We start from the raw sequence: 26,055 nt of genomic DNA on the forward strand, positions 1-26,055 counted from the left end.
TTTCTTTTTTTTCTCAAATAATATCAATACTGTGAGTGAGTCTGTCATTCAAGATGGGAAAGTTTTGGATAAAGGGCATGTTCAATATTTATCTCCTTGAAGATTCTTTCAAGGAGATACATACCCACCAACATCTTCACTGCACAGAAAGTGCTGAGATACTGGATCCATTGGGTCTCTATAGGAGACTTAACAGATACCTGTGTGGTCCCCTGTTATTTAGAATTTAACTTCAGATAAGTTCTTGACTTTTTACCCTGCTTTCTACAATAAGGCGAATCCTAAAACCCTATAGCAAATTCCATTTTACTTTTTAGTTAGGATCATGTGAAGAATGTAAGATTCAGCCCTAGGACCTGTGTTCTGAGACCTACTTGCTACTGGTGTTTCCTCAAGAGTCAGTCCCCTCCACAGTAGATGGTGGAAATGCCCACCATGGAGATAATCTAAGGGAGAAACTAAAGAGTATCGATTAAATGACAAGACTTATTAAATGACAAGACTTATGACAAGTTTGTAACTACCTGTGTTACAAACAATGCTGCATTTCCTAAAATGTTCAAACCCTGTGACTTCTTCCTTACAGCGCTCAATGAACCCACCATCGACTATGGTTTCCAGAGGTTACAGAAGGTCATTCCCCGGCATCCTGGTGACCCAGAGCGCTTGCCAAAGGTCAGAATTCCCCCTCTTTGGGACATGTTTTCTAGAAAATTGGACTTGAAAATGGCAAAATACCCTCACTGGTTAAGACAAAAAAATAGTTCCTAGATAACCAACGCATATGGGTACATTATGTGTCATTAGAAAAGTAGCAAGCACTTTGGGCTGGGCAATATCATGCTTATTTTAATATATATCATGTTACTTGGCAATTTTAATGACCTTTTATGTTGGCACTATTTTCACTTGTATTTTGGTAAAGAAAACTATGAAGCAAAGGTCAGACAATTTTCCCAAGATTGCAGAGCATAAACATTGCTGAGACTTACCTCTTCCCAGCCTGTCTCTAGAGTATTGGCTAATCACACATTATGTCCTATTGATTCTCAAGGAGAAAAGGAATGCCAGATTTTATCTGCTCAAAGATCTGAATTTACTATGGTAAGGGTAGAAAGAGTTCAAATGGATGTGTATTAGTAGATCTGGTAGAGAGAAAATAGACAAAGATATTGAGATTGGTCAAATAAGACAACATTTTTAAATAAGATATCTTTCTTATTAGAAAAATTAAACCCATGGGTATGAGAAATGAAATGAGAAAGCAGAACAATATTGTATTTCTGTCAATGGAGAAATTGGAGATCGATTGGAGTCACACACCTTGGTGTGACTACTGTATGTCTCCTATAGAGAGACCAGGGCTTTGTATGGGATGGAGAGTCAGACATGCTTGATCATGTCTGAAAATAGTAGATGGACCAGGCAAAAGCCCCAGCAAAGTTTTGTGTGGCCTCAGCAAGACAACAATTAAAGAGGTTCAGAGTACAGAGCCAGGCTTGCTGTCATGGTTAGTTGACAGCAAAACCCTGTTTTATTTATGACATGGTTTAATACCATCACCTTAAACGAATTGATGAGAGGTCCTGTCCTCATTACAGTCTATAGATATGTGTTGTGTAGATCTGTATCTCCTCATGAAAGGTTTAAAAACAAAAAAGCAAACAAACATAAAAACAAAGTCAGCATCCCTCTTAGCCCAGGACCTATTCAAGGGACAGGTACATGGTCAAATTCTCCCTGTATGGGACTGTACTTGTTGGTAGATCTTCCTGTCAGAGAGTATCCCATCTATCATACTGTTGTCTCCCAGGCTTATGCATGGCTTTGAGGAACACAGTGAGTGAGTATGATATCTACTAATGCCAAAGAGAGGGTGCCTTGAGACAGGCATGTGTGTCTTCTACTTTGACCTCAGGGGGAAGAGCACAGCTTCCAGTTTCTCAGAACAGCCCTACTTCTATTGAAGTGCTATTCATACTGATAGGCAGTTCTGAAAAAGCACTTCATCTGGGGAAGGAATAATATGACGTGTCATTGTGTTTACATCTCTGTCTTTAGGAGGGGCCCTGCCTTTTTCCCTCCATCCTGTTTTATTCTTTGTGAACTGTGAAACAGTCTATTGTAACAATGGACAGCTGTGTCTTTCAGGGCATAGATGTTCTGGGGAAATGCTGAATTTTACGTCCCTCTGTCCAGCAGAAATATAGGGAGTGTGCATTTCCTGCAAAATACTCTGATAAGTTATAAACAATGGCAGACATGATGTGTGCCCACGTTGAGAGCTGTGCCATACATAGCCTTACTGTGGTAGAACCAAGACACATGTACAATGACAACTTTTTCTGTCATTTCCATTTAAGCAGTGGCTTTACTTTCATCTAGATTTTAGGTCAGCATTTCATACCTGGGGTCTCTGGGGTTAAGAGCACAGCCTGGAAGTTCAGATTGGGCCAAGTAGAACCAAGTCCTCTGTCAAAAGTCTTCCTTCCCTTTGCTTGGCTCAGTTTCCCTTTGTGTCAAGTGGGAATAGTGAAACTTTTTGCTTTGTCAGGTTGTTACTCTGACCACTTAGCACCTGACAGAAGGTAACCCTGGTTATGTGCCAGTTGAATAAAAGCGGGAAGAGAACAGTTGAATGTATGCTTTATCACCTGTACCTCAGTTTCCTCATCCACAAAGGAGGCACACTAGAAACATGTAAAGACGAAAATAGTTAAATGGTTGGGGTCTAAAGAGGCCAGGCCATATTTTTGTTTTCTCTTTTTCTTTGTATAAGGATAGAGAAATCAGAATATAAGGGTGAGTTTTGTTTATCTACACTTAAAAACATTTTTACAGTTGCATGTTAAATTTTAAAATGTTGGAAAATTAGCCCAGGCACATGTCACTTTGTCCCTGGGGGCTTTTGGGTAAACCACTCAACCCTTTCTTCCTGGATTTGGGAGGAGCAATCAAGGACACAATGGACATGTGTGTGTTAAGGAAACATTGCAGCTTGCTTCCAACCACTGCAACTGTGTAAAGACTGTGGCCAGAGGAGCCCACCCCAGGAAGCTCTCCTTGTGACTCAGAGCAGAGTGGCTGTCCTCTTGGCTCTGCATGTTAAGGTGGAGCAAGAGTTCAAGGGCAGGGTCAGGAAATGGCGGATGGAGCCAGCACAAGGTATTCCTGTGGATTTGAGAGAGATTTATAACCCTGCTATCCATTGTTAGGGCCATAGAAAGGGGCTCCGCCTTTCTCAGACACATGGTCAGTGTTTGTCAAACACGGGTGTTTCAGTGAACTGTGGACCACACACCTTAAAAAACAAACTCCACTTTATTAAACCCATGTGTTTGTGAATAGACAAAGCTAGATTCATACAACCACCCACATATTCTGTCAAATGAAACCCGCTCCAAAGACCAGGCAGAAAGCTTTCCATAATAATATGCCTTTGTATATAGCCTTGCACTTTTTCAAAGAACTTGGACTTGCTTTGTTTTACTGATCCCCTCTAGAGAAAGAAGTTGGAAAAATAGACATTTTTCTCTTTATCTTCCCCATTTTTCCAAACAGGGAAAGAGGAGCAAGAAGACTCTTGGTAAATTATTTAATCTCTGAGAGACACTCTAATTACACTAACCCTCCATATTTAGGAGTTTCATTTCTTTCATGTGCACAAAGAGATGAGCAAGCTGAGGTCTTTAAAGCATAGCCTTCTATCCTGTCTCACTGAGGAACAAACTTTATTCTCTGGGTCCTGCAGGAGAAATGTGGCTTTGGGGGTCCAGATTGACTTCTTGTAAAGAAGTGAGAGGGATGAGGATGGTGGCCAATCCGAAGCTGAGATGCTAATTGCTTTGCTGTGATGCAGAAACTGAGCAAGGAGCTCTCCCAGCTTTGAAGGCCAAAGGCAGTGTCTCCTCCATTCCTTTGTAGTTTGCTACTAGTCTTCTTAAGCAGCCTATGAACTTCAGCCCACAGGCAGTGCAAGAAGGCCTTGAGCCTAGCCGGCATTCCACACACTGGCTGCAAATTTGGGGAAGCCAGGATTGTGTTTGTTTCACGCCTATTGCATGTCTAGCACTGCTTGATAGAGTCTGCTGTACAGCAGAGCGGCCAAGTGAGCCAGTGCGCAAGCCAGACACACAGGGAGTCTGGAAAGCAGACCAAGGAGTTGGTGCATGCAAGGCCTTCATGTCTGCAGCCTCAGGTTCCTTCTCCGTGAAGCAGCTGTTGCACAGTGCTCCTAGGAACTAAGGAAGTGAAGCATACAAAGAGAAGTTGGGGAGAGGCCAGCAAGTGAGGACACTGACCTCTGTAGGACAGGCATCTCACATTCCACAGAAGAGGAATTTATGAGGAGGTCTGTCTGCTGACTTGTTATAACACCAGAACCAGGAAGTAAGAAAGCTCAAACTTGAACTCGGGTCCTCTGAGTTCAAAATCCTCCCTGTATCTACTACTATGTTAAATTTCCACTGTTCTTCAGATTTGGTCAGTCAAATACTTCTGTCTAAAGGCAATTTCTCTCTCCCTCCTCTTCCTCAGAAATATTTTCTGCCCAGGCCCCTCAGATACTTAGTAGCTTTTCCTCCTTCCTCTCTCAAGAGGGGCTGATTTGGAAATCTCTAGCAAGCCAACACAGTTTGATGATGAGATCCAGCTCCCTTTTAGAGAAAATCAAGCAGTTTGGGAAAAGCAACAAAGGCCACATTTGTGTATTTTGCTTTATGGAGCTGAAAATATCTGGTAAATTGATCCAGTGGGAGTCATAAATACACATTACTTTATCTTGTTCTTCGTGTCCTATACCCCAGAGCCTCGATAGAACAACACCACTTAATAGACTTAAGAAAGAGTAATTACACTCATTGGTTGTGTGATTTTTCAGCCCTCCCAGCCCTGCCTGACCTTCTAATTTAGCTCACCGTGTCTAACTAATGCATTTATATTCATCTTTTATGAAGCACAGATAGTGCAGGATTGGCTATACAGTCTTTTGCTAGCTGTCTGCCCAGGTTCTTGATCTGGTTGGTAGTGAGGGGAGGAGCAGCCATCCATCTCCATACGTTTGCATGGATAGACAGTCATAGACATGGCTGCGAGCATTTTTCATCCCTTATGAAACATAATAAAAAGTATTTATTACATTTTTACTTTAAAGCTTTTATACATTCTAGCATTATTTACAGCTAAACATGCAGGCAAAAGATGCGAGTGTTTTTAAAATCATTACTGCTAATGTCTCAGCTTGTCAGAAGTGCTTAAATTCTCCTGCACTTTGTCTAAAAACTTGGTACTGTTGCCTTTTAAGAACAACACATTTAAAGGATCTTGCAAGTCAGATCTGCAAACACTGCTGACAGTGTGTGATGGATGATATTGCAAAATTTGCAAGATGTTTGTCATTTCACACAGCCGACATATTAAGGAATGGATTAAGAAACTCAAAACTCCTATGGGAAACAGTCATCCCCCTCAAACCCCAGCCAAACCTCGAACCCCCAAGAGCACACCAGCATCTCTCACTCGGCTGTCTCTCCCAACTTCTCACTCAGCCATTGGATCCCAATTGTTCTCAGAGCATTTTCTCTCACCATATGGTCTCCTCATTACCATACACTAAGAGTCCATATGGGAAACTTGTGAAATGAACTGTATTCATTTTAACTGCCAGATGAGCAGCCTTGTGCTTTGCAAGCCTAGCTTAAGTCATCTGCTGTCTTCGTGTTGTTATGGCAACATGGCGCCAATAAAAAATTCTAATCTACTGTAAGTGATCACAATATTTTAAGTGCTTGCCTATCACTGGCCTCAAAAGGGACATGAGACAGGAGGGCTTCAATTTGTTCAAAGGCATGAAGGTCGTAATTGGTTCCAGCAGGTGTCAGTAAGGAAGCTGTTGAGATTGTGGCTATGTGTTCATGGGCTAAAATGTGGCTTGTCATGGGGAGAGAGGGCAGAGGGGGCTGGATTGCAGGGCACCCGGGTCATACATAGACCCTTTGGATGAATCTAAAACATACACTGAATGTCAATCCCTAAAGTTTCTCAGATACGTGGCTCTGCTGGTGCTGGCGAGCCAGCCAACCAGGGTTGCCACTCTAGGTTTAGACTCACTGAGGTAGCCGCAGATCCTCATGGAAGCATCTCCTTCATTGCCATTTGAAAATCTCAGAGCCCATGAAGCTGCTCTACTTGAACACAGGAATCAGTCATTTCAAATGCTGTGCTAATTAAGAGTACCTTAAAGTAATGGAAGTCGTCAGCTACATTCTAACGTGTAAATCATTTTCACCTCCAAGGGCCTCGTGATGTGCCGCCTCTCCGCCGCTCTCTTTGTATTGAAAGTGAATGTTTATCGTCTCATTTCATCAGTTCACATTAGCCTCATGCTGAATATTTAAACACAGAACAATTTGAACTCACCATGGAGGAAGTCAGTGACTGCACTTTCATTTGGAACAGCAAGGGCTCATCTAATAATAATTTAGTAAATCAGCCATTTAGTGGCTCAGTTGTGCACTGCATTGTGCCAAAGATTATTCAGTTCAACTGTACACTTGCAAAATTGAAATTCAGATTCCAGTCACAAGCACCATTTTTGCTTAGTGAGGAGATGAGACCCAAAATCACCCTCCCTAAAGAGTGTTCATGTTTAGTGATTTATCATACATACAGAGCTGGGGCAAAATAAAGCTCGAGTTGACTGTGTACAATGTATTCTAATTGTGCTTTTATTGTTTTAGTCTTTATGCACAGACTATCGGTAATTCCAAACCCACAGTTGCATCAGTGAAAATACAAATAAGAAATCTTTGCATAACCACATTGCCTCCTAGCAGGAAAGAGGATGACTAAGGAGTTCAGTAGAAGAAAAACCCAGTGTCTCCGTGTTCTTCTGTCTCTGTCACCTCTCCCTCTCCCATCCCCTGTTTATTGGCTTTCCTGATTTAAGGAAACTTTATTAACATTACATCTGCAAACATAAGTGACCTTGCTCAAAGAAAAGCACAGAAACACATCCAGTCTTATGGTCTGTCCAATTCTTAGAGGGGGGAAAAAGCACCCTTGAGTTTGGTTCCGGGAAACATCTTGTCTCTGCATTTCTCTTGTCAAAAGCACAAGTTACGGAATGGCATCCATTTTCCCCTCCCTCCTCTTCATCTGCCAGAAAACTTAGAGGCAAATTCCATCTCCCCATTTGATAATGTGCTTAGCTCAGGAACTTGGCTCTCCTTAATACTTAAACTTCTTTTGTCTTGGGAGTCCAGCCTAGATATGGGCACTGCTGAAGTTGCAGAGAGATGTGTGCATTTGCTCTCTCTCTCTCTCTCTCTCTCTCTCTCTCTCTCTCTCTCTCTCTCTCTTTCTCTCTCTCTCTCACACACACACACACACACACACACACACACACACACACACACACACACACACACACACGCCTGCACTTACTTTATCTGGAAAGAGAGGTTGCAGAGATGACTCAGTAGACAAAGTACTTGCTGTACAAGTATGGGTACTGTGTTTACTTAAATATGCCAGGCAAATTGCTTGCTTGTAATCTCAGGGGGCAGAGACAAGGGATCCCTAGGAGCAGTGGGCTAGCTAGAGCAGGCAATTGGCAAGTTCTAAGTTCAGAAAGGGATCTTTCAGTAGATAGAGTGGGGAGCAATCAGGAAGAAACTAGACATTACCCTTTGGCCTCCATAGAAATGCTTACACATACCCAAGGACATGTATACCCATACACAAGTGAATACACATACACAAATGCATGCAATAAAAACATACTTGTAGTTTCACCAAAAAGTCACATGAGCCTCATAAAATAATAATTTTCATATGTTTAGATGATTTTTTTTCTTTTGCTGACTTATTTATCACTACAATTTTCTACTTATTTCTGGTATATGGCCCTCTTAGGAGTGAGCAGACAGAGTTAGAGAGGAAAGTAAGGTGCTACTCCTTACACAGTAGAAAGCAGAGGCTTCATACTGCAGTGCATGCAGCCCAGGAGCAGCGGCTTCCCACCCTCCCATACTATCTCAGCATTGGTCCATTCACAGTTGCTTTCAGCGTTTTACAGACAGGATTCCATCCCAGTCATACTACCACCCAGTTCAAGAATGTATACAGTTTGTCAATAGGCTCAGTAAAAGAAGTGAGGATTATCGATATTGTTGGCTATTGCTTGGTAAGCACTCACTATGTATGACCTGCTGGGGCAGGTGCTGGCATCGCCCCTGCTTTATAGATAAGGAAACAAAGGCATGGGTTCACACCAAGTAGCAGAATGTGGATTTGAGCCAAGCCCATTGAACTTCAGATCTAGTGCCTGAGTCCCTAGGCACTGCCTCTGAGAATGAGGACAACGGAATTCTAAAGAGAGGAGGTGAGGAGGTTTTGCATGCCAGTCTCAAAATCCCTCAAGTTCAATTGGGTGGAGGAGAGATGTGGTGGCATTGACTAAAGTTAGCTCACAAATGGCTGAGCTAGGAAAAAGTAGTAGCAAGAATTAGAGGCCCACATAGGCAATCCAGGGAGAGAACTCCTTCTCTTTGGCTGTTGAGTCTGTGTGGTGAGGGCTCATAGGAACACTTACCAGCTAAGCTCTGGAATTTCCAAGTGTTCTTTGAGCACTGAGCTACTGAAAACAGATTTAGCTTAACCTACTTCATATACCCACCCCTTATAAGAATGGGAAGAGGAAGGGGCAAAGCCATTTCCATCTTCCAGCCACGAGGGCATCCTCTTCAAGACTGAAACCCATAGGTGTACAGTCAAGGTCAGAATTCCTGTTCACTATCTTTAGCCCTAAGTAACATTGCAGTGAAGCATTGGAGTAACAAATACTGAGTCCCCAGCAATCAAGAGTCACTGGAGTTTTATAAAAGATGTATGTGTGTGTATATGTGCATGCATGTGTGTATGTCATGTCCCTGTCCAAGAAAGCACAGATGCCCAAGAAGCCTAGAGGTATTGGATGCCATGGTGCTAGAGCTACTGAGGCAACTGTAAGCCACCCAACATGGAAATTGAAATCCAATCTTTTGCAAGAGCAGTACCCATGCTTGACCTTGGAGCCATCTCTCCACCTTTCAAGGCCTTGGATTCTTTTAACTAATTAATGAATTAATTAATTAGTTAATTAAATTAGAAATAGGGTTTCAGTTATCCCAGGCTGGCTCCCAGTTTGCTATATAGCAAAGAATGATCTTTAACTTCTTATCCTCCTGCTTTTCCCTCTGAATTCTGGGACTGCAAATATATACCATCACACCCAGTGTCATGCAGTATTGGGGCTCAAACCCAGGGCTCTATGCATGCTGGGCAAGAACTCTACAAACTGAGCCACATTCCCAGCCCAAGGCAATGGATTTTGATTGCAGATGTACTTAAGGCCATCCCTTACACCTTGGGAAATAGAATTCACAGACATGGTTCACCCAGACATACATATAATAGCCAACATTGTTCAGTAACTTTCAGTAAAGTCAAAGTCAACTGTATTTTTATCCAGCATTTAAGTTTAGCATAAAGGTAAACACATGTGCATTTTGCACACACACACACACACACACACACACACACACACACACACACACACACACATATATATATATATATATATATATATATATATATATATATCATACATATACTTCACATGCACACATGACAAGCCTCTCATTTGCTCATTCCAGGGCCTTTTATTCTCAAGATAGATATTAATTTCATCTTGCCCCAAGGGAAGGGAAGCCAGGTCCCAAAGACAAAGAGAGACAGAAATAATATTTGGCTTTTTTGTGTGTTTCTCTAAAAGCCTGGGCCTTAGCGACTTAAAGGTGACTTAAAAGATTTTCAAGGGTAATTTTGACTCTAGGCAGCTTTGTTTCGTGTGCTCACTTTACAACCTACCCCTGAAAAAGGCATCTCTGTCCAGAGTTTTCTCTTTCAGGAGAGCCTTTTATCCTGATCAGAAAGTCGATTTCCAAGGCCACTCGGCAGGACCTAACCCAGAGCGCTGGTCTTAAACCAGCACAATGAATTGCAATGAGAAGAGGCAGCCAGGGGTTGCCGAGTTCAGCTTTGTACCTCAGAGCAGGTCACATCCACAAGGGCACAGATACCATTCTTCACTGTATGTGTGGCAGGAAGCACCCCAGGCTCCCATTCACCAATTACCATGACACCATTTAGAAGAGAAAGCCCAGAGACCAAAAAAAAAAAAAAAAAAAAAAAGGAGGGAAAACCATTGTTGTAACTCTTCCCAGCAATGCCTGTTTTCACAATTTACACATAACTGCTGGCACCCGAAGAGTCGAACATTTTGGTAAAATGAATCAACTTGTAATGTTTCTTTTATGAGATCCCTTGCAGGAAGGGAGGCTTGGCACCTCCTGGAGACCAAGCTACGTTATCCATCATCGGGAAGTCGGCTGTCCTGGCTAGCTTCTCAGAGGTCACACGATCGAACCAGCAGCTCTTACAACTGTATTATTGCTTATGGAACAGTCATTGAGGCACCAGATAAAAATTACCTGCTCTAATAGGCAGGGAACAATTTTCACTCAATAAAATTATAAGCCAAATCATTCATTTCATAACACTCTGGCTAATTTATTTGTTGACCTTTTAATATCCATAGCTCTTCAGTGGTATTAACTGCAGCTCAGACAAAATCTCTTGTTCATTTCACTTTCATTGATTTTTTTTTCCATTGAGGCAATAACAGCTGCCTGAAAACAGCCTTTTTCGTTCCACTGTAAAAGTCAATCATGTAAGTTAGGATGTCTTACATGGGTCCAGCCATGTTAACTTACAGCAGGTTTTAATTTCATATGGTTCAGAAGGCTCCTACACCCTGATTATGGAAGAAGCATGCTTTCTGGTATGTCTCCAGCCCCACCTGAATTACTACACATATTAAGATATTTGGGGAGTAGGAGGGCTGTCATCTAATCTGAACAAAAAATCATCAAAAAGTCAGAATAGAATCACAAATCTCTCCTGTGTTTTCTCTACACTAGGATGTTTTGGGTGCCTCAGACCCTGGTAGTAGTAACAGCAGACTCTTTTTAAAGTTCTTGCAATTTTGGAAGCTGGTGAGATGGTTCAGCAGTTAAGAATGTTTGCTGCTCCTCCAGAGGGACAAAGTTTGATTCTCAGCATTCATATCAGGTAGCTCACTACCACTTATAACTCCCACTCCATAGGATCTGGTGCCCTCTTCTGGCTTCTACAGGCACCTACACTAATGTTCATACACACACACACACACACACACACACACACACACACACACACACACACACACGATAATTTAAAAACACTCAGTGGTTTTAAGTAAATGGATACAGACTTTAGAATTTGAATTTTTTAAGATGATAAACAAGGTCATTTGCCAGAGTACGATATAGGGTAGCCATAGGTTCAGGCGAGTATTTATTTATTTATGTATTCGGAAGAAAAATCTTCATATATATATCCATATATGTGTGTGTTTACACACACACATGTGAAGGGCAGAGGTTGATGTTGTGTCTTCTTCACCTTTCCCTGGTTTTTTAAATGGTCCCTCACTGAACTCCAAACTCCATAATTAGCTGGTTGGCCAGAGAGTCCCAAGGTTCTGTTCTTCTCTGCTTTCCAAGCTCTGGGGTTTCAGGCACACACAACATACCTTTACCCAGAAGCTGGAGATCGAACTGAGGTCCTCATGGTGAGGCGAGCCCTTTTCTGTCTGCTCCATCACCCCAGCACCAGCTGAGTCTTCTTATATAATAAAACACTTCGAAGCCTTTAGAGTGCAGAGCTGTAAAATCTAATTGTTACACATTTGGCATTTTATGCGTCCCTGGAAATATCCACTTGCTACCTCCACCTCCTCTGTGCTATTCCTTTCCATTTCAATTTACTCTAAAGTGGTCCTTAGCCATAATGAGAGTGCCCCTTTCAACAGAAACATGCTTAATTATATCCATGCTAAATGTAAGTGACTCTTCTCAGTCACAGGGCTTCTGAGTAAAGAGTGTTAAAGTGTGACACCAAGGGCCTCTAATGATGTGCGGGAAGCTCTCTTTCAAGAAGTTTCATATTACAAGAAAAATGAAAAAATGTGAGGAATGTCTCAGAGGACAGGGAACTGAACAGTGCCCAAGCGTTATTTTGGTTTGTCTCACCCGTCTTCTCACTGCCCTCATTATTCTGAATTTTTAGAATACAGAGTCTCCCATTGTGGAATTTTCCATTTGGCTGAATAAACATAGAGGAAGCCAGGATATAAACCTATCCCCCAAAGAAACACATCTCAGTACAACCGGTGTTTATCGCTTGATGCATCCAGCATGAGGGGGAAGGGCTACTGAAAACTTCTAGCCAGAATCTTCAGCATTGGAGCTTTGCAATCAGTAATGTCACCCAGGCTTTCCGAAGCAAGAAGGGAAGGAGCCAGCATTCACAAGGCTAGTGGGCTGGGCAAAATCTGGGCCCTTCAACACACTCTGCAATGAGGCACCCAGTGCAACCAGTGCCGATTTCCTTAACAGATGCTGGTCATTGCCAAGGCTGGAGTGACTGTCATTATGTTTCATTTTATATTGCTGCTATGTGGTCTATGTGGTCCACTGCATTCTGAGCTCCCTGTTAGGAGAAAGGGTATTGCTAATAAACCTGTGTCAGACAGATGTGGAGGGACAGGAAATTATTGGGATTTTCTTTCCTTCAGGAATCACTTGAGTCAATTTGATTTCGATCCTTGAAGTCTGTCATGTTTCTCTTTTGTTGACTTTGGTTTCCCTCAAATTGTTAATCTACTGTTTGGGGTAGTATAAAAGGTGGCATATGATGCACTCTGCTACAATCAAGCAATCCCTTAAGAGTTCCCAGAGTCTCACAAATCTAATTCTGAAACTTGAAAATATCTGAGTTAAGGAGTGCTTACCCCTGAGCTGCATTAGTTGGCTTGTATGTGCTGTGACAGAAAGTAAGTTCCGGCCATCTCCCCACTCATCAGTGTTTGTGTTACTCAAAATGTTGGGCCAGATTTGCAAGTAAGTGCATGTGTAGTCAATTGCACAACCTTCCCCTTTGGGGTATTAGCTGTACATCGGAGGCCAAATGATAAAGAGGACACTCCCATGGATTGGAGAATAATCTCTGGAGATTTTACTGTCATGAAATGAAAGATGAGCTGGCTGTCTCTGAATATTTGACATGACATTCCAGGTCACTGAGGTGGCTTTCTGTGAATGTGCAAAGAACTGTGTATTGTTTTAGGGCTTGAAAGTGTAGCTAATAACAAGCTGATATATCCCAAGACCAGGCTCATGCTGCTAGATGCCTATAACCCAAGATAATGTCCTAACACAGTTATTCTATTAACCACGACATTAAAAATGTAAGTACAAGCTGGTGGGCATGAAAGAGCAAATTCTTAAGAGAAAAAAGCAATGTTAAAAAAATACAGTGATTAGAACTCAGCCTTTGGGAATTTACACATTGGATGAAACAGTCAGGAACCTTATAGAACACCAAATTTCACACTTGTACTTTTATGAATTGCAGCAAATGTGACACTGGTGTATTAATACAAATTAGACATGCGCTTTTAGAAGATCAGTGATGGAATCTTAGAATTGACTCCTCCCCAGGAACTTTCTCAGGGCCTGGATTTCTCTAAGCATTGTTCCAGGAGCTTAAGGAAGGAGAATAAGATGAATGCAGAGCCTTAAGGAATCTATCATCTAGTGGTGGCCAGTGGAGGCTTGCATCTTTCAGACCAGAGCAAAGTATCTTATGGTATATACTCTATGCAGTTCTGGGTGGTATGGTTAGCACTGTTTTTGAGAGGAAAGAGAGAGCTCTAAATGACCTGGGTAGCAGAAAAGCTGAAATCATTTATGAAGGATTAGAATAGCTGTCAAGGTCTCAGGTTCTTAAATGTAACAGGTCTGGGGTTCAGTCCCTGCTCAACCCCTCATCAGCTGTGTCCACTCAGAGAAAATTGACTGACCTGTCTGAATCTCCATTTCTTCATTTGCCAAATGTTCTCTGAGAAGACTGGATGAGCCTGTAGTTCACTTTCTCTGCCATGACTACCCCACCGGTGATCTCTCCTGTCTCAGGGGGAGTGGGAGGCATTGCAAATGGTTACTCCAAAGAAGAAAAGGCAACAAGAACAGAGTAAGGAGACAGCACAGAAGGAGCCTACCATCCTCACTCCAGGTTCAGGAGGATTGCCTAGACCTTAACTGAGAACAGCTCTCCAGCACCAAGGGAAAGAAGATTGGCTAGAGTATGAAGGGAGGATGAAGGCAATTGTGGTAACCCTTGTGGAGCCCTGAAGCTCACTTCTGGGAGGGTAATGGGTCTTCGAAGTAGCTGGACAATGATACTTAGCAGGGGATAACTGAGGGCACAAATAGCTCAGAAATCACTCACTACCTGATTGGCTTACCTCATGGAAAAACCTGGACTTCCCCTCGTAGCCCATTTAGTCACGGTGATCCCAAATCATAAGAAAAGATGCTAGCCACCACGTGGAACTCTTTCTTGGAACCTCACTCCTCTTCAAGTCTCTACAGTTTTCTTGCTACCTCTCAGTAGATTTTGTAGCATAGTTCCTCCCTACACGCCCTCCATTCCTATAATCATTATTCCATGACCACTGCCTAATAGAAGACAGATTCTGATTGAGGGGAAATAGATCAAGGTTGTTCTTAAAAGCAAACACTTTGTGTTTCTTTAAAACTTCCGGGCCTTGCAGAGAAAACAAAACAACAACAAAATTGTCTGACTCAGAATTTTGGTTGGAGGCTCTGGAGACTTTCAGTATTTAGGGTACTTTTGGATGTCTTTTTTATTTTCCAATGGGATTTGCCTTTGAAATCCAAGTCTAGGGTTAATTATCATGAAATACTCTAATCTCTCTACCTTGTGTTTAAAAGTGCAAGCAGGGAGACATTTTATCATTAGGAAGAGAAAATCTCTCTGACAAATGAATGCCTTGAAAAAAATATGATTTTAGTACTAGCCAAGTAGGTTTTCTTTCAGAAATATTGAAATTGAATATTAGAATTGAAGGCTCCTTCCACAATACTCCCACCTAATGCCACCAAAATAGGACTTAAGGGATAATTTCTAAGACAAAATACTATATGAAATATGCAGTTTTCCCCCTGGTGGGAAATTTCTTTAAAAAAAAGTCTGAGGCTCAATTATTTCCTAATGTGAAATTACAGATTTCTCAAATTACCTTTTAAAACTGCAAAAGAAAAAAATTACACTTGTGGCCACAGAGGAGATAGCACACACTATCAATTTGATTTTAAAAGACATACATCTCTTATACTACCTGTCATTTTATAATGCCTTTTACAAATTTAATCAATACATTTTAACATTCTATATACTTTAAGAGCAATATACAATAAATATTCAAGTTTCGTCTTAAACATGCTTTAGCCTTTAAATTGTTAAAACTGCAGTGCCCTTTCAATCTACTTACATAATGTCATAAAATATACATTTCAAGGTAAATGAAGTCAGCTACTTCAATTTAGTCCCTCAAACTGGTAGTAAATGAGAGGTTAACACTATGGTGCCAAACCCATTATTGAGTAAATTTAGCACCTTGGACAGCTCTGTAAAATCTTTATTGCTTTCCTGACCTGCTCGTCATGTTCTGTCTCTGTGTTCAGTGGCTCTCAGCTCTGATTGAAAGGCAATATATTAGATCCCCAACACAAACACGCTTGGGGGCTAGTTCACTGGGAACCTAATGACATGGAGGTGAGAGCAATTTTCTGGTCACCGAAATCCAAGCACCTTGCAGGTCTGTGGCACTAACTCATAGAGGGCCCAGGAATGTCTTTCTTCCTTCCCATTTGCACAAATAACTAACAGAAACCCAGTCACATTGGCAGTGTTAAATTAAATGTGGCTCTCCCTAAAACCCCCAAATTTGATACTACAGTGAAGGACATTTTCAGATGGGTGAGGTATCATTTAAGGACATAGCTTTCTGGACAAGACATCTAGATTCATTTTCCTTGATACCATGCCTATGACCATGTGTTTGGGTTACAAAAATTGAGCCCCACCATTATGAATCAGAGATAGCAATACCAAGAATCAAAAGGATCCAGTGTTGGGGATGGTGGTAGATTCCATGTCCTTCACTCTCAAATGGTTATGTGGTGACCAGACTGTGGCATTAAAATAAACTACCAGGTTTGTCACATCACTGAAAATATTTGGTCACCAAAAATGCAGTTTCTCAGATTTGTAAAATCCTTTAAGATTCCTTCTGAACTCATTTACTCCCTGATTTTGTGAAATTAATAAAACAAGAAGGGTGGCTGCAGTCTCCAATTATAGCGTGGCAAGGCTGAAATTCACTACTTTTTTATATTCTGTGTTAAAAATTTGGGCAACAGGAGATTTGTATATAAATATTTTCCTTCAAAAATGTAAAGAAAGAGAAATGCCTTCCCAGCAGAGCCCAGACATGGGCATAAATATTTATTTGGAAAAATACATGACCATAGACGCAGATCTTTTAATAAATGAACTAAGTTGATGGTGTTTTGTTTTAATCTTCCCTTGGAGCCACATAAAACCACAAGGTTTTGATGAAAGCTGTACTAGCTGAATTTGAGCTGGGGATAGGGTTTAGTGTGCCCATACTATGGTCAATTATTAACTGTTCTGAGCAGATACTACTGCTTACAAAAAGTAGTAAGTTATCTTGTAGCTTGCATTAAAAAGTGAAGGAATGTTTATATATGTAAATATATATACATATATATTCATTCAAATTCCATTGATTATATTGTGCTTTCTACCCCCTTCATGAAAACAACTGTATTCTTTTAGAAAGGGGGGTGTATCTCGCAGCTTAAGGCAAGCATCTATGTTTATCAAGAGCTGGAAAATCCTCTAACTCATTTTTGAATTTAGGACATTATATATGTGATAAGTAGTTACTGTAGTATGACAACTGTTTTATCTTATATTGTGGAGAATTTTGAATTGAAAAATGCTAATATATATCTAAAAGCTTGTCATTTAAAGATTTGTTCAAGGATTTTTGAAGAGGCTACAGTGACAGCGAAATGAATGCAATTATAGCCCTATTTTCTGATCAGTGTCTGCAGCATCTGAAAATGGAACGGCACCGCTTTCTCATTCTGAACTCCAAGGCATCTGATTTTAAAGTTATACTTCCATTTGCAACTTTTCCAGCACTGAACTATAGTCAACAAACCTTTTGATAAGTCCCCTCTCTACCTTACATTCTTGGATGGGGCTCTTTGTTAAGCTCTATTTTTTTTTTTCAAGACAGGGTTTCTCTGTGTGGCTTTGGAGCCTAACCTGGTAATTGCTCTGGAGACCAGGCTGGCCTTGAACTCACAGAGATCCACCTGCTTCTGCCTCCCAAGTGCTGGGATTAAAGGTGTGCACCACCAACGCTCGGCAAGCCCCATTTTTTGTTTGTTTGTTTTTACCAGCTCCAAGTCTAATGTTGCTACTGTCTTTACCTTATGCTAATGAAGATAAATATATAGACAAATCAGATGAAATGGAGAGAGTATGCCTTATGTTCGTCCAAATGTGTGCTTTTATTGAGTTCCCCCATTGATTAGACCCATGCAAGCCAAAGGTGGAAGCCTAACTTAGTAAGAAGAGGGAGTTCCTTTTTCTTCAAGCTGAATGAGTAGTAAAGCATAGGTCTATGAAAAGAATGAGTGAGCAAGAGAAGAGAAACACCAACACTATAGAAAGAGCAAAAATATCAAGGGTACTACTAGTCATGAATATTGGCACAGTGGGGGCTTTTAGGGAGAGGAGAATCCTTTTGCAAGGGCCTTTGTTCAACACTGTATTCATTTGGCATGTGAGCTTCCTGTATCACATCCTCATAGCTCTGCCATACAAGAGAGACAAACAAAAGAAGCTTAAGGCTACATGCTTCCTCAGTGCCTGAAGATTGATTGGAAATTCCTTGAAAACGACCTGTCTGATAAGGTCATGGTTTCTGGAATAAGCAATTAAGTACAAAATAAACACATCTTAGGGATTCATACCATGTGCTGAATGACATCGATTATAGTAATCTAGTAAACGTCCACGCAATGTATTCAGCAATCAACATATGAGTGCTTTATCGTGCCTATGCCAGACGATTGAGTGATGTATTTTATCTTACAGTACCAATGATGCTCACCTTTTGACTCAGTTAAGTGTGTATGTGAACAAGGATAAATTGGTGACAATACCATTCTGGGGGTCCCCACGCTACTGCTTTTACAATTGTGTCTTGGAAAAGGATGGCTAGAAGGATGGGGATGCTGTCATGTGAAGAGATGAGGACACCTGCTATCATTCAGAAGCTTATGCCTATCTTTTCTTTTCCTTGACAGGAAGTGATCCTTAAAAGGGCTGCAGATCTTGTTGAAGCCCTGTATGGGATGCCTCACAACAACCAAGTGAGTGTTCCAGGTCTCTAAGTTAATGAAGTGCTTCCTCATTCAATGAAAAATCTCAGAGTCTTCATTGTATGAAAAGTATAAAAATGCTATGAAAGCTATACTTGTGTATTAAATATCTATGATTTGGGATATGGCATGTCATAGGACTGTTCAGACCTTACAGCTTTTGCAAATCTTCCACTTCCCTTTTGAAATGTGTCCTGTCCCTTTCTGGAAAAGATGCTCCATTTAAAAAATGAATCTCCATTAGGAATGTGCTTCAGGGCTGAAGAAGAGAGCTACTGTATTTCATTTTATTGCTCTCAAGTTTCATCAAGTTAAGGAGAAGGAAGGGCTAAATTTCTTCTCCTAAAGTATAGAACAAGGCCCAAAGAGTGCTATTCATGTATTGTGAAGCAAGTGTATGCAAAGAACTGAAGCTGCTTGGGAAATTGGCTCTGACCAATCTCACTCCTTCCTCCCCTCCCCGGAGTTCACTGTTTAGAAAACAGTTATACTAATCCACAGACTTTGGCTTTCCTGCATGGCAGCAAGGGGGCATGGTGCACAGGCCCTGAGTTCCTATGTGTGGAGGAAAAAGGAAATCCCACAGTACTGTCATATACTGACAGCATCAAGCAAATGGCATTCGGGATCTCAGCTCTATCTTTAAAGAAATGAATATTCTTGAGTGAGCTCTTTGCCTTTCACAGCCTCAGTTTCTGTGACTGTGAGTGATGTGGTCAGGATGATGAAACTTGGCCTCAAAGGTGCATCAGCAGGAATACAGAAAGTAATGTGATTGGCCATTGATGGCCCTGAGCACAGGATCTGTCAAAGAGGAAGCACAAGAAGATGGGGCTGTTGGGAGTATGAGTCAGGGTAGCTAACAATGATGCATCTTTGACTCTTCAGGAGATTATCCTGAAGAGAGCTGCCGACATTGCAGAGGCTCTATACAGTGTTCCTCGAAACCACAACCAGCTTCCAGCTCTTGCTAATACTTCGGTCCATGCAGGGATGATGGGCGTGAACTCCTTCAGTGGACAACTGGCTGTGAATGTCTCTGAGGCATCACAAGCCACCAATCAAGGTCAGGAGCCTGCTTTTTCCCTCTCTTTCATTTTCCCCACCCCTTGACAAACTCAATCTACCACCCCTCTGCCTCTGCAACTGTGTGTGTGTGTGTGTGTGTGTGTGTGTGTGTATCTTCCAAAAGGGGAAGATTCTTCACTTGTGTGTATTGAATGGTTGTAGGATTTTGTTTCTAGTCTCACATCTGGAAACCTAGTAGGGGGCTAGAAAGAATGCATGCATGCAAGCATGCAGCCATCTCTATCTACATCCAACTTTCCCCCATAAATCATGACAGATCACAAAGAGGGATGGAATTAAAGTTCTCATAGGCCACAACACATCATTCTTGCCCAGGGAAGAGGGACCTGTTAACTCGGGGGAACATCTCTTAGATTGGGATTTATTCCTGCTCCAAAATGATAATTTATAGGCCCTGCATTGCCACTTCTCACAGCCCTGCTAAGTATTTATGATCTCCTAAGAAATGTGTCTTTGCTAGCTTCCCATTTTAATCAGAGATAGCACCACCAACCCACGCACATGAATCACCAGGTCTTTTCCCTCTTGGTTGCTATGAAGGGGCATAATGGAAATGTTCCTCCTCCCCGATACCCCAAGAATGCCACCATCTGAATTCTACCCTCATCCCTGGTTTTGCCCTGACTTCTCAGGTTTCACCCGCAACTCAAGCAGCGTGTCACCACATGGGTATGTGCCGAGCACCACCCCACAGCAGACCAACTATAACTCTGTCACCACAAGCATGAATGGCTACGGCTCTGCCGCCATGTCCAATTTGGGCGGCTCCCCAACCTTCCTCAATGGCTCAGCTGCCAACTCACCCTATGCCAGTAAGTAGATATCTGTTCTGAGTCCTGTATGTCTTCCCTCACAGCATCATGTAGAGAAGCCAACTAGGCAGGGCTGCTTGGTCCCCCTCCCTCAGCCTGCTACCCTCAATACCTGAACACCATCCTCTCCAGCAGAGATCTCTGCATTCACACCTTGCACACAAGCAGCCACACGATGCCATTTCAAGAACCCATGCTATGGTCAGATGGCAATGGGTTTGCTGCCCACCACCAGTGGTTGCTAACTGGAGGCCCCTGGGTAGTTCATGTCCTCTCCATGCCTTAGCTTTCTCATCCTTAAGAGGAGAAGTGTTGGAGAACATGGGTAAGATGTGCTTTCCAGAATCTAGTCCTCAGGCACAGCACAGGACTGAGGCATTTGGAAATCTAAGTCATTGTCCTCATGCTTCGACAATAGATCCCTCATTAAATAATAGATCTTGTTTTCTGATGGTACTATTTATTTCCTTTTTGTGTGTAATATACTCTTAAAGAGGAAAAAATAACAGATGTCAGCATATATTTTTCACAAAAATCTGGTAAGATGAACTCCCTCCCCCTGCCACACAATACAGAATATGAATATTCCTAGGTGCCCTGTTCCTACCTTAAAGAAATTTATCTTAAAGGATTTAGGGGGAGGGCACAACACTTTGATTGTATCTAAATAACTTAGCAAATCGACATCTTTATATATAAACACATACATCTAAAGAGCATCAGCAAACTGGTATTTCTCACTATAAAATGTCAGAGGCTTTGTCCCCACAATCTCTTGATGTCTCGCTGAGGACCTCTCCATAGATGGCTGAGTTCTTCAGATGTAGAAAATGTGACTGGATGTATGTACATTTGTAGAGGAACAGGGATGCTTTGTTAAATGAAGGGATATTCATGAATCTTACCTAAACATACAGAAAACAATGCTCTCTCCATGTTGAAGTGTGGCTAACAGCTTGAAGGTGGACAGGTTACCCTGGCCTTGAGTAATTTCTGGGGGAATTCTCTGCTCAGGGTGCATTGTTTTTGCATTTCTAATTTTTCTGTTTAGAATTGGCCATTTGTAGCACATTTAAAATCTGCCAGTTAGTCTGCATATTCCGAGTTTGTTTACTGGCCAACAGTATGGTCAGTTACACATTAGGTTTTGATTTATTGAAAGATCTACCCCTCAGCATTCTCTTAGCTACTCAATCAGAAAATGTTTCAATCATGATCTGAAAATTAAAAGGTGGGATTCTTAATTAAATCAATAAGTTAATTGCTATATGGGAGAGATTCAATTTAGGGGCTCTGGACATTCACCTTCAGGAGCCTGTGTAGACATCCAGTGACTTCTGCCTAAGATCACATCTGTCAGCCTGAGAAACTTTGAACATTTAATTTCCATTAATTGATTTCCTCAGAGCTCACAAATATAGTATTAAATTCCCAAATAGACCCTCAGATGGGACAGTATTATCTGCATAAATGCAAATAAAACAATAAACACAGAGCCCAGCTGATTTGAATTTTTGCCTCTGTAATATTTAATTATTCATAAACCACTCATGTTGAAAAATTCCGACAGAATAAAAAAATAAAATAAGACATTCTGCTGGTGAACACACTCTGTGGTATGGCGTCTAGTAACTAATAATGTTGTAACAAATGGCAATACTCCACTATATTTCACCCCTTTCTTGTTAACTGCCCCCCCAAACTACCCACCTCTAAATACACATAATGATCACATTTGCCAACGAGATTAATTTCCTTCCGTGGTGAGCCAGCAGGATTTCAAGTCTAAGAATATTTAAAAATCAAACCTCCAGTGCAGGAATTTTGCAATTTAAATGGGTGTTATTATTGAGCACATTCCCACATTTACAAATCCTAAGAGATGGATAAAAATGCTGGTCTCATTAAAAGAAAAAGTACAGTCTAGTAAATGTTTGGGAGAGCTCTGAGGTATAGATGAGGCCTCTCTATTCTCCTCCTGGAGGCATTTGGCCCATTTGGACCCATGCTGGCTTGGGCTGGTGGCAAAGGGTCATTTCCTTCTGATGGCAATCCTTGCCTATGACCGATGTGATGGCCGATATGTCCAACTTTCCAAAGCCATGAAGCCAAGCTACATCCTAGCTGTGTTCCTTCAGCAATTACTTCAACTACTTTCTGAGTTCCAATTCACTGATACATTTTTTTTTAAATAGTCACAAGCCCCTGGCCTTCTGTTATTCTTGTCAATGACAAGATGGAAAAATGTGAAGAATCTTGTGCATCAAAAAGCCTTATGTGGCTGGGCATTGGTGGCGCACGCCTTTAATCCCAGCACTCGGGAGGCAGAGGCAGGCGGATCTCTGTGAGTTCGAGGCCAGCCTGGTCTCCAGAGCGAGTGCCAGGATAGGCTCCAAAGCTACACAGAGAAACCCTGTCTCGAAAAACCACAAAACCAAAAAAAGGCTTTTGTGATGTTTATTAAGTAATATGAACAATAGAGAACACAAGAGTATCTAGGACACAGAGGCAAAGGAAGTGTGTATATGAAAACATTAGCCTTGACACTGAGACATCTCTGTCTCCTGAGGTAACCACAATTGTCAAAGTGTTCTCAGTGTGTAGTATCTGAGTCCCCACTATTACCTGACAGGATTTGCATGCATCTTTGAGTCCCCCTGCTTATCTCACAAACATTTGTGGAAAGCACCATGGGAAGGGGGAACTTGGAACCTCAATTTAGAGTGATATGTTTCTCACAGATGTTGCATGTGGCGGTGTTCTTGTTTACTTAACTTTCTACCTACTGGAGTCTAGGAGTCTATGTGGTAGAGCATTTACATGCAGACCCATCCTTACAGGCCTTATCAGGTCTTAGAGAGAAAAGGGGCTTATACACACCACCACTTGCCTGAGCCTAAAGCCGCAGTGCTGGTTTTCCCTTCAATTCCCCCTTCTTCCTCATAGATCTCATTCCTCCATTGGTAACGGCATCCTTCCAAACTAGCCTCTCCATGTCCTGTCTGTCTCCAGATCTTGTGGGAACCTTATTTAAGCCAGAGATGGAAGGCTTTCCCTAAAAGCTCTTTGTGACATCCCATTTGGTGTCACTTCTGTCTCCCTAGAGATGGCTGCACCCACCTTGGTCCCTCTTGTGCTGTGCTATCCCTGATACGAAGAGGTTGGGCTTTTGTTCTCTTTCCTGGAAAACTAAGAGGGTAAAGGCTCTATGTTTCCCTACTCAACATGCTTCATATGTTTGGATCCCTACACCCCTGGAAACTGTCTGTGACACTAGTGACTTGCACACTACTGGGCATACAATAGTAAACAGTAAACTATTGTAAATAGCTTAAACTCAGGAAAGTCACTGACTTGAAGGCAGGACATGCTAAGTACCAAATGGTGAATGAAGGTGGGCAGGGTGCCAAGAGTTTGGGCTTTGTCTACAAATGGTCAGATCATTGAGGCCGGGTCAGATCTATGCAAGCCCCCTCATCTCTGGATGTAATTCTCCTTTCTCATTGTTGCTCTCAGTCGTACCATCCAGCCCCACCATGGCCTCCTCTACAAGCCTCCCCTCCAACTGCAGCAGCTCGTCGGGCATCTTCTCCTTCTCACCAGCCAACATGGTCTCTGCCGTGAAACAAAAGAGTGCATTTGCACCAGTTGTCAGACCCCAGACCTCCCCGCCTCCCACCTGCACCAGCACCAACGGGAACAGCCTGCAAGGTAAGAAAGTTCCAGGCCCACAGCCATGAGATTTCGGCCTCTAGAGGTCTGAATAAAGCAGGTGTCTCACTGTTGATGGTGGATGGGGTGGGGTTTAAGCCCTGGACCCACCAGCTTCTCTCTTGCCATGATTCTTCTGTTCCTTTGTGTTCATACTCTTTGGTTCCAGCCACTAGCTCTGTGGACACGTCTGAGACAGCCTCTTTCCTGCCCCAGGAACTCTGCTCAGGCTCACAACTTGCCTGAGAACAGTGTAGCCATTTGCTAGTGCCACTACTTCTCTCGTCTCCTATCTCACTCGCTGTTGTTGCCATTATCAGACCAGTGCTGTGTGGGTACTATCAGGTTCCCCATGGCAGTCTCTCCTGGGATGGGCTTTCCCCTGAAGTAGGTCACTCAGCCTCCTCAGCATCATGTACCTGTATAGCAAACATCAAAGGCCTCTTGACATATTCATCTTCCTGGACTTGCTGTGCATGACCCTACCTTTCCCAATGTCCCCATGATGGGACATTGTTTCTAGACCCACACTGTATTTGTTCTCCCAATTCTGTCACATGCCAAACACTTTGAAGACATGATACCAGTAGAAATGTGAATAAAAAAGTAAAGTCCAATTAACCAAGACCACTTTCTTTAGGCTATTTCTCTGGTGTATTTCTCCCCACAGCCTGCCTTCATGAAGGGTCATCCTGGAACCTGCACTCTCACATTCTACACCCTTTCTAACAGGGCAAGGAGACTGAGCCATAGGGCAGCTACATCATTTTTGTTCAAGAGCTCTTACAAAGATCTTAGAGTATCTGCTGGGAATAATGGCATTCTTTCTGACAATGGCCTTTCAGACATGACATCTTTCACTTTTGATCCCCCTCTTTTCCCACTGAAAAGGGACCTCAGTGCACTCTGGAGATGGGTCAGCCTTTAGTTGCACATTCATTTTGAGTCACCCAGTTCAGAGCTGTGATCATTCATTTATACAGGGCAAGTGACAAAGGAAGAGTTGGTTAAGCAAATTGACCATAGAAACCAGACTAGATGGGATACATCTAGACTGTTTACCTTTTTAAAAGGCTTATTTACCTCTGACTACCACAGTTAATTAAAGGTCCTCCTGGTTTGTTAAAGCCTGCTCCTTAACCAACCACCCCTTTGCCAGCAGGAGATAGCCACTATGGTTGAGTGTGGTGGTAAGGGTGTGGAGTAAAACCATCAGTGGGGGAGGGCCTGCTTCCAGTCTGGCATATGCACTGAAACAATACTTCCTCCATGTGGCTCTTTTCAGTGCCTGCTTATTTCATCCACTTTATAGATGTGGACACAGAGACATGGAGGAGCTGAGATGGCTTGTCTACAGTCATTCAGCTAGCAGAGTAGGAAACCTTAGGCTTTAACCTCAAATATTCACTCTACTGTGTTGAGCCTCCAGGCTGCTTTGCCATGTTATATTTGAGTCACCAGGTTAGGTCCATCAAGAGGACCAAGGTCTAACAACTTTAAAAACTGACCCTTTATTTGGAGAGATACAACACCCTGGTTAGTGAGGTAGATCTACCCAAGAGAGGCTGGCACCCAGCTATGGACTGCAGAGGCAAGATGCATGAAGCAGACTCAGACCAGTTCATAGTCAAGTTGCCTTTGAGTTGTTTCTCAGATGAATAGTAACTAGGATTCCAGCCCAGGAAGAGCATTGGTTTAAGCCAAGAAGTACTTGTGTAAGCAGTCAAGTACCCGATGATGTGTCCCATCAACCACATGGGGTATCAGTACCAGAAGCAGGACAAAAGTTAAAACATGAGGCCTTTATTCTTAAGTCCCATGCCTCTTTGTATCTATTTTGTGATTTTACAGAATCTGTTGTGTCTCTCATGTAATGGAGACTTTTGAAATTTTGAGAAGAAACATTTGTAGGACAATCAATTCTTATCTCAATACTTCTTGAGCCTCAGGAG

General features: G+C 42.1%; 1 protein-coding gene across 4 annotated transcripts in view; it reads left to right on the plus strand.

The window, feature by feature from the left end:
* The window catches only part of Ebf1 (EBF transcription factor 1), a 385,024-nt gene that overhangs the window by 351,558 nt on the left and 7,411 nt on the right, over positions 1-26,055 (plus strand). For all 4 annotated transcript variants that reach the window (XM_027425266.2, XM_027425267.2, XM_027425269.2 and 1 more), the window contains exons 11-15: positions 587-675; positions 18,417-18,482; positions 19,380-19,557; positions 20,213-20,392; positions 23,909-24,103. In XM_027425266.2, the coding sequence (XP_027281067.1) occupies positions 587-675; positions 18,417-18,482; positions 19,380-19,557; positions 20,213-20,392; positions 23,909-24,103 (708 nt within the window). The remainder of the gene's footprint in view (positions 1-586; positions 676-18,416; positions 18,483-19,379; positions 19,558-20,212; positions 20,393-23,908; positions 24,104-26,055) is intronic.

This window comes from Cricetulus griseus, chromosome 7, assembly GCF_003668045.3.
Source record: "Cricetulus griseus strain 17A/GY chromosome 7, alternate assembly CriGri-PICRH-1.0, whole genome shotgun sequence".
Taxonomy (NCBI): Eukaryota; Metazoa; Chordata; class Mammalia; order Rodentia; family Cricetidae; genus Cricetulus; species Cricetulus griseus.